General features: G+C 41.2%; 4 protein-coding genes across 4 annotated transcripts; 1 reads left to right on the plus strand and 3 right to left on the minus strand.

Annotated features, from left to right (window-relative positions):
• Positions 1-3,963: 3,963 nt before the first annotated feature.
• Positions 3,964-4,896, plus strand: CORC01_07309 (uncharacterized protein; the record flags this gene model as incomplete). The annotated part of the gene is made up of 1 exon (XM_022618946.1): positions 3,964-4,896. One exon carries the CDS (start codon positions 3,964-3,966, stop codon positions 4,894-4,896), a length of 933 nt encoding a protein of 310 aa, XP_022474558.1.
• Positions 4,897-6,047: 1,151 nt separating this feature from the next.
• CORC01_07310 (ubiquitin family protein) lies at positions 6,048-8,299 on the minus strand (the record flags this gene model as incomplete). Its single annotated transcript, XM_022618947.1, has 2 exons — positions 6,048-7,958; positions 8,015-8,299. 2 exons carry the CDS (start codon positions 8,297-8,299, stop codon positions 6,048-6,050), a joined length of 2,196 nt encoding a protein of 731 aa, XP_022474559.1.
• A 2,187-nt stretch (positions 8,300-10,486) lies between these two features.
• CORC01_07311 (uncharacterized protein) lies at positions 10,487-10,690 on the minus strand (the record flags this gene model as incomplete). Its single annotated transcript, XM_022618948.1, has 1 exon — positions 10,487-10,690. A coding segment is annotated over one exon (204 nt), but the record flags the coding sequence as incomplete, so codon positions are not given.
• Positions 10,691-11,143: 453 nt separating this feature from the next.
• CORC01_07312 (uncharacterized protein) lies at positions 11,144-11,293 on the minus strand (the record flags this gene model as incomplete). Its single annotated transcript, XM_022618949.1, has 1 exon — positions 11,144-11,293. A coding segment is annotated over one exon (150 nt), but the record flags the coding sequence as incomplete, so codon positions are not given.
• Between the last annotated feature and the right edge of the window lie 1,986 nt (positions 11,294-13,279).

Here is a 13,279-nt window from a genome sequence, read left to right on the forward strand (position 1 = left end):
ATGAGAAGAAGACAAGTGACGTCGGAAAAGTTGGAAATGGTAAAAGAATAAAGGAAGGTCGCCGTCGACGGACGGACGGTGCGAAGAGAGAGAGAGATTAGCTGGGATTGAAGGAGATTCGGAAGAGTTGATGGTTTGGGACAAATTGAATTGGCGCGGGCAGGCGGCGTAGGCGTGAGCGCAAGGTGAGCGTAGGCGTAAGGTAGCGGCGTGTGGTAGGGTCAGACGAGCGTTGTCGTCGTCTAGGTAGGCTTTGGTGGTCGGGCGATTGCGTACCGCTACGACAGGACAGTAGAAGAGCAGCGAGCAGCGAGCAGCGCGAGTGGTTGCGTTGCCCCAGTTCTCCGACTGACCCAAGTCGCAGGTGGATGGGGCATGGGCGGGCTGCTCTTGTTTGTGGCGGGTCCCCCTCTCAGCTGGGCGTGCGGCGTGCGGCGCAGGCAACCTGAGGTAAAGTACCTTTAGGTAAGGTAGGCTTCCGTCGGCAGCAGCGCGAAGTGAGGTAGTTGGCTGCCCAGGCTGGCCTAGCTGTCCAAAGGCGACGGAGTACTAGGTACCTTTTACTACCTTATTGTATGGTAGTAGATAGGCCGGTCACGTAGGGAGCATTGGACCCGGGGATCAAGTATCCGAACGATGCAGTAGAGGCAGCGCAGGGAGGGATCAAAAGAGACAGTATTCAGAGTTGAGATGAAAAAAGGAGGGGGGAGGGAAAAAACGAATAAAATAAAAGCAAGGTGTGAGCAAAAGGCTGCACAAGCGATCCGGTAGTTTGGTACCAAGTACGGATAATGTGAATGAATACGTATATCCTTCGTTGGTTCGTGGTGGTGGAGGGAAGCACCAAAGGTAGGTTTCTCCGTACGGTCGAAAAGGGAGAGGATGCGCAAGGAGGTTCAAAGCTGGACCGTGGACGACAAGGTCTAAAAGGCAATGAGAAATCAAGCGAGGGCTTGGGCGCTGCCGGTCTTCGTCAATCGATGTGTCAGGCGTGGATTTGTATCTAGAATCAAGAATCTAGAATGAGGTAGAGACAGAGAAGAAGAAGAAGAGGAAAAGAAGAAGGAAGAGCCTGATTAGGACCAGAACCGGCTAGAACCAGGACCAAGGACGGAACGCCGAGATGTTCTGCATCGACAACTGCCTGCTCCGGGAAGAGGTCACTGGCCACTGGCACCGCCCGGGACTGGAGGACGAGGAAGACGGGGTGACGACTCGGAAGCAAGAAAAAAAAAAAAAAAAAAAAAAAAAAGGTGTACGGGAGACGACGGCACGACCACCCGCAACACAACACAGGGCCACAGGCAGCACGCAGCTCGACGAGTTACAAGCGGGTCAGGGGCTGCGGTACACGGGCCATGTCCGGATCGTGTTAGAGGTTTCGACTGTTTCCGGTGCCTCATGCTAACAGGTGGCGGGGACAGCTTCGTCCGCGGAGTCGCCGCACCCAGTCGTCGGGTCCTTCTTACATTGCACACTTGCTGCAACCCTTGCACGCCCTGATGACGCTGACCATCTTAAATCTTGCCATCTCGTGCCTTGTTGGTCACTCCAGGTCCGATACTTGGCCCTCCTATTACCCCACCCGCCAACTATCGTGTACATTGTACGGTGTACTGCACCGCAAAAGAAAAGTGGGCTGTCAAGAGCTGTCTACATAGGTAGTAACAACTCTGTCGCTCACTCCTCATTGTGCACGCCCATTTCTGGGTGGGCGGAGGATGAAGACGCACCCACGCCGAGGGGCCCGATGAATCTGCAGCAATCGTCCGTCCGGCAGCTCTGGAACCACCGGAGACTGACGGGAGCCCACTTGGACCATGGTCGCCGGCAGCAGCAGCTTTCCCCTCTTCTCACTGGTTGACTGGAGGATGCAGCCAAGCGTGCGGAGGCTGGCAAAACATCAGCCAACCAGTGCATAAATGGGCTCCGCTAGCAATATTGGCTCACGTTGGCTCACGACCTCATACTTTCTTCTTCTTGCCCTGGCCTTTCTCTTGCAGCAGTCCAGTCCCTCGACTCAATAACTCTGCGGGGGTTCGTGCAACCTCGATCAACTATTGATGACATTCTGGGGGGACATATCCCTTCCTTGCCCGCCGTCCTGGACCGTCCATCGAACATCCAACGCCGTCGGCAAGCCCCCTTTTTCCTCGATGCCATTGTTCCGCGGTCTAATCAAAAGACGCAACAATGGGAACAACGATGGACACTGCAAAAAAAAACAGATTAGGCGTGCATTAACCATCCGTCCGGGCGCTTAAGCCTAAGCCATGCTAGGTCAAGGACCACCCACTCGCCTACCCGCGAACCCTAGGTCTAAGGTCCGACGAGAGAGATGGAGGGTGACACTGGAATGGCAGGGTGGCTGGGTAGACCTGGCGCAGCCCGCTAGTTTCAACAGGATTCGCATGGGGTTTCATGCTCTGGCCGTCCTTTGTGGTCCACCGGGACGACGCTCTCCCACTACCACAGCCACCAAAAGTATTCCCCCCTCTCGTCTCGAAGCCGCCGGCCGTGCTCAGCCGCAATTTCTCCCTAGGTGAAGAAGGGAATCTGCGTGTCTCATTATCTCTCGACCAAGTTCTAACTAACTATCGCGGTCATTAGTGGCCATCTTTGTTTGCCTTCGGGGGATCAACGACTCAAGAATCATTCCCCCAGGGGTTTCCCATTGGCCGCGGTCGTCCAGCGAGAAAATCCCCATCCTGTCACTGCAACGCCCAGGCCAACCTCATGCGCCGTATTTCCCCTTTCGTATCCGGTTCTTCATGCTTGCGACCGACCATCCAACCCGGTCCCCATTCCTCCCAGCGCCCGGGAGACACGGTTTCGCCCACGCACCAAACGTCCTTCCTCTCGTATTACCCGGCACCGGCATCGTCAAAGTAACTGAGTGGGTATGACCCATACCCTCTTCCTGTCCGTGATCGGGTCCGAGACCTTCATCATGAGAGCTTCGAGGACCGGAAGGGGGGGGGGATGAAAGAAAAAAGAAAACACCACTGCTCACGACCCGCCGCCAGACCCCGTCATTGCATCGTAGCATTCCACCATCGACGGCTACCTGTCAAGTTGTGTCAGTCGCTCGATGGCGCCGCACCCGGACGCCGCTTCGCTGGCGCGCACTCTCGCTAATCGGGGTCGGGCGGGTGGTGCGCACCCATCTGGGATACTAAGGTACTCAGCACGTCAACTGGGGTTTGGCACCCCCGCCCGTAGGGCCGGGTGGGTCCCCATGTCCTTTTGCTCCACTTTGCTCCGGTGCGGGAGATCGGCCGGGCGGTCATGTTGTATCCACTTTTACTCCCGGAATCACTTCGCCCGCAAAATCTTCATCACCACGTTGGCATATTTCTTTTACAGCATACATGTGACGAGGGTTTTTACCGTCTAGATTCACCATGACAGTTCCCCATTCCCAATCTGTCACTGTGTTTGTTTGCCCAAGCCGGTGTTCAACGTCATCTCGGTTCTGGCGGTAAACTTTCTTACCTTGTTGGTAGCGAGACCAACAACCAACCAGGCCAAGCCGCGCTTGCTTTTAAGCACAACGAATCATCCACCTTGAAAATGACAATTGTGAATCCGCTGGCCACTGAGTAGTCACCGGAAAGATTGATATGAGAGTGAAGGAGAAACTACTCACTTAAAGGCTCCAAGCCGTCATTAGGAGTGTGATTCACAGTCAATATGTCAAGATGCCTGTCTCCTAGAGTCATCCAATCTGTTTCCGATACAGTGATTAACTCGCTTCATTTTTATCCCATCTCCGCAACATATTCACCGCAGTAACCCACGCCGCCAGCGCCGCAAGACCACAGGTAGAAAAAGCTTCCTTGAAAACCCATCTCCGATACCCCTTCCCAGCATGTATTTCATGGCACTACCCATCCCTCAGACCTCTTCCATTTCCAAAACTTCCCCCTACAATAGCATCCTCTCAAAGATGCAATTGCCAAAATGGTATCTCAAACCGCTGAGCAGATGCTTTCCTACCAACCGCCGCCGACCTACCGCGGCAAGGTCCCCAAGAAAAAGAGAAGTACCTGCCGACACTACCTAAAGGGCCGCTGCTATTATACAGCAGCAGAATGTAATTATGCGCATCGGGAAGAGGAATTATCTCCCAAGATAAGGGCATTGGTATCGGGATCGAATCTCTTTCGATCCAGTCCACTCGACAACAACGGCGCAGAGACCCACGCGTCTGAATACTTGGGATACTACATCCCCAACACCTCGCCCGACGGTACGAGGCAGAACTCCGGTAGCGGTCAACAGGAGTTCCACCCATTTCCGTCGCCCCCCAGACCCTCATCCCAAGCGCCACGGGACACCCAGCACCTCAACACCCAGCAGAACGGATACATGTATCCCGCTCACGGGGGCAACCTCGGCATGCCGCCGTTTCCTGTAGGCATGGGCGGGCATCCCTACCAACCCCCTGGCCCCTCCTATTTCCCCGTACCAGTTCAAGTCCCCCTTCACCAGCCCGTCCAGCCCGTCCAGCCCGTCCAGCCCATGACCCGCCGGGAAAGCAACACCATATGCTGGAACGGCGCCAGCTGCAGGAAGCCGGACTGCTGGTACCGGCACGACACCTCACAGTCCAACACGTCTAGCAGTAGCGGCAACGGTGAAGTAAGCGCAAGTCAAGAGTCTTCCGCGACTGGCAGCGAGGCGTCATCGCTAGCACAGGTGTCGACGTCCGCGGAGAACGAAATCATCGCTCATCCTCCCCCCGAGGAGCAGATTCCAGAGGACTTCGAGGAGGAAGCAAGGCAACGGCCCGCGGAGGAGGAGATTTGTGCGCAGCCCAGATGCGGGCCCTTGGTCGTCGACGGCAGGAGCGTCTGGGGAAAGACCAATGCAAGGACGTCCGCGGCCGCCTGATTTCTTCCTTGCGGTAACGCGTACAAAACGCTGCGGTACCTTGGACTAGACCGCTCCATGATTGGTAAAGGACACCATCACCACCACCACTACTACTACTATTACTGCTACTACAACTACCCACGCGGTAAGCATAGCATTTACGACATTACCTCGGTATGAGATCTAGATTATGGAGGGGAGTTTCTAACTGTTGCGATAATGCCGATTGGAAACGCAAGGGCCGGAAAAATGACGACGAGGAAAGTAGGCCCGATCAGGCGTCTGGAGATACCGTTACGACGTGGATTCCGAGCCAGGGCAATCATGGTCAAGATCTCGAGCCTGGGAGGCATAACTCCAAATGCGTAGGCCAAGTCTCCATTAACAGAATATAGCGACTCGGCGCTTCACATGATGCTGTAAGTCAGGTCGGTCTCGGGATAATTCTTTGACGCGCCATGCCCCCGGGCCCAAGTGTGATACCTATAACACACAAAAAAAAAAGAAGAAGAAGAAGAAGAAGAAGAAGAAGAAGAAAATGGCATATAACGAAAGGGGTAGCGAGCGTCTTCTTGATCTTGTTCCAATGTCGCAATAGTCCAGCTTAGAAAGAAGGCCAGCTGTTGGCCCAGACTCATGAGAATTGGGGACATGAATCAAAAGGGAGAGAGGTCATACAGAAGGGCTATTCAAATTGATACTTACTACGACCCTTCCACTGCGTCCGAAATTTCGGAACTGTAGACTGGGAGGGAAAAAAATGACTGAGGCGAGGTTCGCTGATGTTCAGGGGTATTCAAGGGGCACTCAAGGGGGTCGAAAGGAGGGTTGGTTGCACTGGGCGGCTTTCACAAGCGTGTCGGCCCTTTAAGAACTTAGGAACTTAGCCCTGGATAACCTAGCACGTCGTTCATAGATACAATGGGGGACATTGGGACGGTGTGGGTGTCTGCATCGACGGCGAATATTGGTCATGATAGAAACTCCCTTGAAGTAGATAGAACACAAAATGGTTTGATGCTGACCGAAAGCAATATGCCTTGATTTGAGTCTCGATGCCAACGCTCTGCATCCGACTTCATTCGCAAAGGGACGTCCTTGGAGCGTCCACTGGGTAATCTGTATTCTACAACGATCCTGATCTCATTCGATCCTTAGGTCTGTCCCCCCTACAGCGCCAGCAACGGCTGCTGCTCCTCCGCTCGCCGCTCATCTCCCCCGTGCGTCTCTCTTTGAGCCTCGTTTCCGCCGTCATCTGTGTCGTTGCGTCCTGAAGTCTCGTTTGTCTCTTCATTGTTTTGGATTTCCGTATTCTCGGGATTCGCGGCAGCCTCTACCGCGGCGGCAGCAGCAGCTCCCGCTTCTTCCCTTCTCTGACGCTCAGCGCGGGCTTCGGCCTCAAGGTGGGCAATGTGGCGCTCCGCAACACCTGGTGCAATACTAGCCAGAAATAGGAGACCAGCTCTCTCAAGCCGCCGCACTTGATCCATCAGCCAGTTCGCATTATTTTGTCTGTGCTGAGCTACCAGCCTGGCAGCTGCTCGGGTCGGATCAGGTTGGCCGTCTCGTCCAACAACCGCCTGATCGTCTCGGGGACGGACAGGCTCATTGGCGTTGTTCGGCGCGGCAAGGGGTAGCAGATTCTCCATATGACGTCTGACTGGTCCTACGGCCTGATCGAAGTAGTTATTTAGCAGTCCAGTGTTCAAAACAAAGATGCTAATGGCGATTGAAATAACTGTGATCCATCTCGACCAGCCCGCGTTGGGCGAAGTGAACCACCACACAAAGAGGGCGAGCCTAACCACCAGCCAGAAGTGCGGCCACACTTGCGCAATCAGCGGAGCGATGCCCGGGTTGTTATGGTGGGCTGGCACTGCTGCTGCGGGTGGCTGCCCCTGAGGCTGATGCAAGGGTTGCGCCTCTGGCTGCTGCTGCTGCGCCTGGTGTTGAGGTTCTGCGTGTTGTACGGGCTGCTGGTCTTCGTGATGAACCGGCGGGGTTACAAAAGCTCCCGGCCAGGCCACGTATTGAGGACGACCTCTCATTCTCCCGAGCGTAGAGGCGGTTTGGTGAAGAGTTGAGGTGTTGGGGTGCTGCGCTCTGGGAGTGTAGTACGAGTCGGTGGCATTGTTGATCAGTAGAGCACGGGGCCCTTGGGGAGAGGACAGGATGTACACCTCGGGGCCGGACTGCGCTTGCTGGTGAGCTGTCGAAGATTGTCTGCTGCCACCGCTGACGGAGCGAGCAGTGGGGTCGGGGGTAGGTCGCCTGCTGCTGGCTCTGGATCCAGGCGTTGGGTAGTAGGGAGTAGTGACGCCGACAGATGAGCCTCCATTCGCGAGAGATGTGCTCGAGGCGCTCCTTTGCATTGCGTTGGTTATAGCCAATGTTGCTTGGTTGCTATCAGCTGCCCTCAAGATGGTCTGGACGTCAGCAGAGGACAGAGGCGTCGTGGTACCCTGAACACCCGGCTGCTGAACGTTCACTTGACCCCCGAGGAAGGTCTCGTTGACCGTAACGCGATACGTCTGTCCGTTCGGCATTAGCCCTTCTCTCACATACGTGTGCCCTTCAGGATTGCTAAGCGGGCTGGCCCGTCCACGAGTGGGGTCCGCAGGATTGGGGGCCGGCGCTGGTGTGTCGCCGACGCCATGCATGCCCATCGATGCTCTCATGGCCTGGTTCTGGTTGATCTGCTGGTGGGCCATGGCCCTGTTCATGGCCTCGCGTTGAAGTCCATTCATCCATGCCGTCATGGTCTGGTGTTGTTGCGCCTGCATCTGCTGAAGCTGCTGCAGGGTCAAGTTCGCGGGTATTTGGGATGGTGTTGGGAACGGCAGAGGATTCGAAGTCGGGTGCAGCGGGGTTCGTCTGGTAAAAGCTGCGGCCGTAGGCTGATTACCATGGTGATGGCCTTGTAGGGGGTGGGCGGTCGTGCCAAAGGGGCTCGGGAAATGGGCAGTGGGCGGCGCCGGGCTCGACCCTCGAGGAAGCGCCGGTGTCGGCGTCGTAGAGCGATGCGGCTCAACGATGTCTCGAAGCACGAGGTGAATTGTCTGCTGGTCGATAGTGCGAATCTATTCACAGATCAGTCAGCAACTGGCATAATTGTCAGCAAAGCACGTGGACTCACGACTTCCTCGCCGATGACGGTCAGGAGGGTGTCCCCATCCTGCTGCAAAGGTCTTCCCCTATAGATCAATCGCTGCTGGGCGTCGGTCGGCTTGAGAGGGAGAGATTGTCTTATCCTCTCCTTGAGCTGTCGAATCGTCGTGGTGGCCGCGAGACCGGGGAAAACCAAGGGTCGGCTGGAACTGGCCGCCGTCGACGGCGACAAGACCTGCAGGTTTACGGACAGGTGTTCAGAAGTGGCCTCTGGCGCAGAGGGCGCGGTCGAAGAGGAGGCTTCAGAAGCCATTATGAGGCCTATCGATCATGCCACGCAGAGCGCGGCGCGGCAGCTTCGTCTAAAGATCCGCGGGAAGCGGGTGGTGGTGTATGCACAAGAAGACGATGCTCATGTCACAGTGTCGTTCATAGACGGGGAGATTTAGGACATGTGTTGCTCTCCGACTGCAGACTCCAGCTCAGGTACAGACCCGCTGGCCTCACTAAAAGTGTGGGTAAGGTACGTAGTGCGTCCCTGGGAACCGGAAGGCCCGATCCATGCACGTTGTCCCAATTGGGCGGGTGGTGACAGCCGGATTATATAAGCGGAAAGATTGGATGCATCTGAACCGCCTAGTGACACTAACTAAGGGCCTGATCGGCTCGATTTCAAAAAGCATTTAGAAAAGGGATTTAGGTACAAAATAGTATAAATAACGCTAGTCAAGGGTCAGCGTTAATCGCCTTTATACTTTATATTCGCTTATATAATAAAAAATAGTATAAAAATAAAAATTCCGTAACTTATTATAATTAACCTATAGGTTTTAAATTATTTTTATTATCGTAAAACCTTTTTTAATCGCTAATTATCGATTTTATTATTAAAATAATTTTTTTTAATAACGCTATTAATAATTTCTTTTTTAAAATAGAAATCGCTATTTAATTTATTAAAAATATAAAAGATTATTTATCGCCGTCGGTATTAAATATAAATTTTAATAATAATAATACTTTTAATAACGACGTAAAAATAAAAACCTAAATAACTTAGTTTTAAATAATATCGTAAAACCTTACTTAAATATTTAAATTAATTAAATTAAAAAGGAGGTTAAAAGTTTTTTAAAACCGTAATATTACGGCCAGCTAGTCGTAATAAAGTTTATATTAACAAAAGTCGGGGCTACGATATTCATAAATAATAATCGTTATAAAAATAGCTTTAGTAAAGCTATTATCTATAAATCGTAAAATAAATAAAACTTCGGTAATTAATTATAATCTTATTAAATAAGTTTTTAATAAAAATAATTAAAAACGATTATTAGATTTAATATAAAAATTAATTATTAAAAAAGCTATAGAAATTTATCTTTAAGCTTAGTTTAGGCTATCTTATATATAAATCTTAATTATAAATATATCTTTTATAATATTTTATTTATTATTATTTAACGGTTTATTAAACGGTCGTTTATTTTATATTTTTATAATTATTTATTTTATTTATTTATAAACGTCCGTTCTTTATTTTATTATAAAATCGTAATTACGTAACTTATTTATAATTCTTTTATTTTAAAGGGAGCTATTTAAGTTTTTATTATTATATATATAATATAATAGCCGCCGTAAATCTTATAAAATAAAGCTTTAATTTAATAATATATATTAAATCGTAATATTAATTCTTTTTTTTAAAAATCTAATCTTTAAGCTTATAAATAAGTCGTTTATTTTTAAATTAAGGAATTGTTAAGTATTTTTATTAAAATATATTAACGCTATATTAAATCAAATTAAAAAATCGAAATTATAAATAGCTACGTTTTATTATCGTTTATTATATATTATTCGTTTTTTTAATAAAAATATAAAAATAATACCGTATTTAAATTATCGTTTTTAAAACGTTCGTTATTTAATTTTTTTAATTTTAATATTTACGAGATATATTATCGTTTAAATATTTCGTACGATATTTTTATTAATATTATTTATATTTATAAGTTTTTTATAAATAGTTTTTTATAGGTCCGATTAATAAATATAATAAATCGTTTAATAGTAAAATTTAATTATTTTAATTATAAAAAGTAAATAGAGGAGTTACGGTTTTAAAAAAGAGTTATAAAATTATAAAAAAAAGCTAAGGCTTATTAAAAAGCTTAAACTAAATTAAAACGCTTTCGTTTTTAAAAGCGAATAGTATTTAAAAAAAGTCGTATCGTATTAAATTTTTTTTTTAAAAATATTAAAAATATTTTTTTAGCGGCCCGGGAGGCGTAAGTTAATAATATTTTTAACGTTATTAATTAAAACGCCGTAATAATTAAGAGTTTTAAATTTAAATTTAATTTTAATACTTTTTAAGAAATTATTAAAAGTTTTAAAAGTTTATAATAAGTTTTTATATATTATTTTTATATTTATAATTTTTCTATTTAATAAAATACTTTTTACGTCTTTTTTTAATTTAGTAGTTAATAATTTATTTAATTTTATATTTTAATTTATTAAGTTTAACGATAATACGATTTTTAGTATATAAGCCCTTAAGTATTAATTTTAAAAATAAAATATAAAAAACTAAATAATATCGTATCGTATTTAAAAGTTTTAATTTAAAATTAATTAATAAAACTTTTTTAATAATTTTAAAAAGTTTAAGTTTTTTATAATTTAATTTATTACTTAGTCGTTTTATTTTAATATTATAGTAAAGGAAATATATACTATTTCCTTTTTTTAAAATTAATTTATTAATTTTTAATTTATTAGCGTATTTTTTTATCTATTATTATATAAATTTAAAATTTAAAAAAGTTTTTTTTTAAATCTTTTTAAATTTATTTATATTTATTACGGCTTTTATAACTTATAATTTTTTATATATTTCTTTATATATAGTTAATTAAAATCTATAATTAAAATAAAACAGAGATTTTTTTATATTTTTACTAATTATATTATTATATATAAACTAGGTTATTAATAATAATATTACTTAATTATTTTAATTATAATTTATATAGTAACGGAGGTATATTTTAAAAATTTAATTAATTTTTTTTATTTATTTATTAGTTTATAAATAAAAAGAAATCGATAATTTATAATTTATACCGAGTTATAAAATTAAAAATTTTTAAAACTTAATAATAAATAGCTTATTTTTATTAAAACCTATTTTTTTAAATAAACCGTAATTAATAATAATTATTTTAAAAAAAGTATATATTAATTCCTTAATATTATTTACTTTTTTATATAATATAAAATAAATAAACTTAATAAATCGGTCGATAATAATTAAAATATTATCGTATTATATATTTATAAGTAGTTTTTTAAACTTTAATAATTTAATAATAAAATCTTAAGAGATTAAATATTATATTTTTAATAATATTAGTAAAAGTTATAGCTTTTTATAAGGCTTATAAAGGCTATTTTTATTTTTTTTATAAATATCGTAGTTTTTAATAACTTTAATTATTTTTATTTTTATAACGGTTTTATTATAATATTAACGAATCCGTTTTTATATTTTTATAATATTTTAGTAACTATATATTTAAGTATTATAAATTTTTATAATAAGCTTAGGAATTTATTTTCTAAACGGGCTAATATTAACTTTTTTAACTATTATAAAGAGTTTTATAATAAGTATAAAATTACCGTTATTATTATATTTAAAGATTATTTATATTTCCTTAAGGATTATAATTTTATAATTAAATCGTTTATTAAAAGCGTCTATTTTACCGTTTTCTAAACCTTTTTAATAAATAATTTAAAAATTAAATTTTAATAAGAATTTATTTTATTTAATTTATTATTTATTTAAACTTTTATTTATTATAAAATTCGTAAGGTTTTTATAATTTATATAAATAATAATTTCGTATTTAGTTTTTAAAAGCTAAAGTTTTTATTTTTTAAAAGCTTCGATTATAATTATTAATTTTTTATCATAAATTTATTAATTTAATTCTATTTTATAAAACGTTTTAAAATAAAATATATAAAAATAAAATACTTTTTATTAATTTTATTATTTTAAAATAGTTTTTATAATAAAATCCGAAGTATCGATCTTAATTTTAAACGGCTTTTTTAAGTCTAGAATTATAATTACTAATTCCGAAATAACTAAATCCTTAACTTTATTAAAAGCTTCTTTATATTTTTTATCTTAAATAAAAATTATATTTTTCCTTATTAAATTATTAAAAAGTTTAATAATATTAGCGTAGTTTTTAAAAAATCGCCGGTAAAAGTTAATAAATCTTAAGAATAATTATACGTTTTTAATATTAATAAATATAGGCTAGTCTTTAATTATTATTACCTTAAATACTTATATATAAATCTATTTTAATATAATTATATAACTAAAAAAATCTATTTTTTATATATAAAATTTATATTTATTAAATTTAATAAAAAGCTTTACGTTTTAAAATTTTTAAAATACTATATAAACGTGTTTTTTATATATTTTAAAGTTAAAAAAGAAAATAAAAATATTATTAAAATAAATAATTATAAAAATATTAATATATTTCTTAAATACGTAATTAATTATTATTTAAAATATAGCGGGTGCGTTAATAAGTCTAAAAGGTATAATTAGGTATTTATAAAGTCTTTTATAAATTTAAAATACCGTTTTTTATTTGTTTCTTTTTTTAATTTTAATTTAATTAAATACTTTTTTAAAGTCTATTATAGTAAATTATTAGGCTCTATATAATATTTCCCTAAGTTTTATAATAAAAAGTAATAAATAATAATTTTTTTAATAATTTTATTAAGTCTTTTATAATTAATTATAGGTCTAAATTTCTTTTTATTTTTTTTAAATATAAAAAAGATTAATACTTTTATTAAAGAAGATAATAATTTAATATAACTTTTTTTAAATTTATTATTAATATATTTATTAAATTTATTACGTTCGAGTTAATTTATAAAATATAATAAATAAAACTTAAGTTACATTCCTTTTTTTAATTCGATCTTTATATCTTAACTATTATATTTTAATAATCCTATTTTTTCCTTTAAAGCGAACAGTTTTATATAAATCTAATACTTTTTAAATATAATTTAGAATAGGTCCGATTTTTAATTGTTTATACTAAATATAAATATTTTAATAAGTTTTATTATTTTAATAAAAGCGATATATTTAATTTATTTTCGTTTATTAAGTATTATATAAGACTTGTTTAAACCTTTTTCTTTAAATCGTTTAGTAATTAAATTTATTTAA

The sequence above is a fragment of the Colletotrichum orchidophilum genome (genome assembly GCF_001831195.1).
Source record: "Colletotrichum orchidophilum strain IMI 309357 chromosome Unknown Scaffold_58.1, whole genome shotgun sequence".
Lineage (NCBI taxonomy): Eukaryota > Fungi > Ascomycota > Sordariomycetes > Glomerellales > Glomerellaceae > Colletotrichum > Colletotrichum orchidophilum.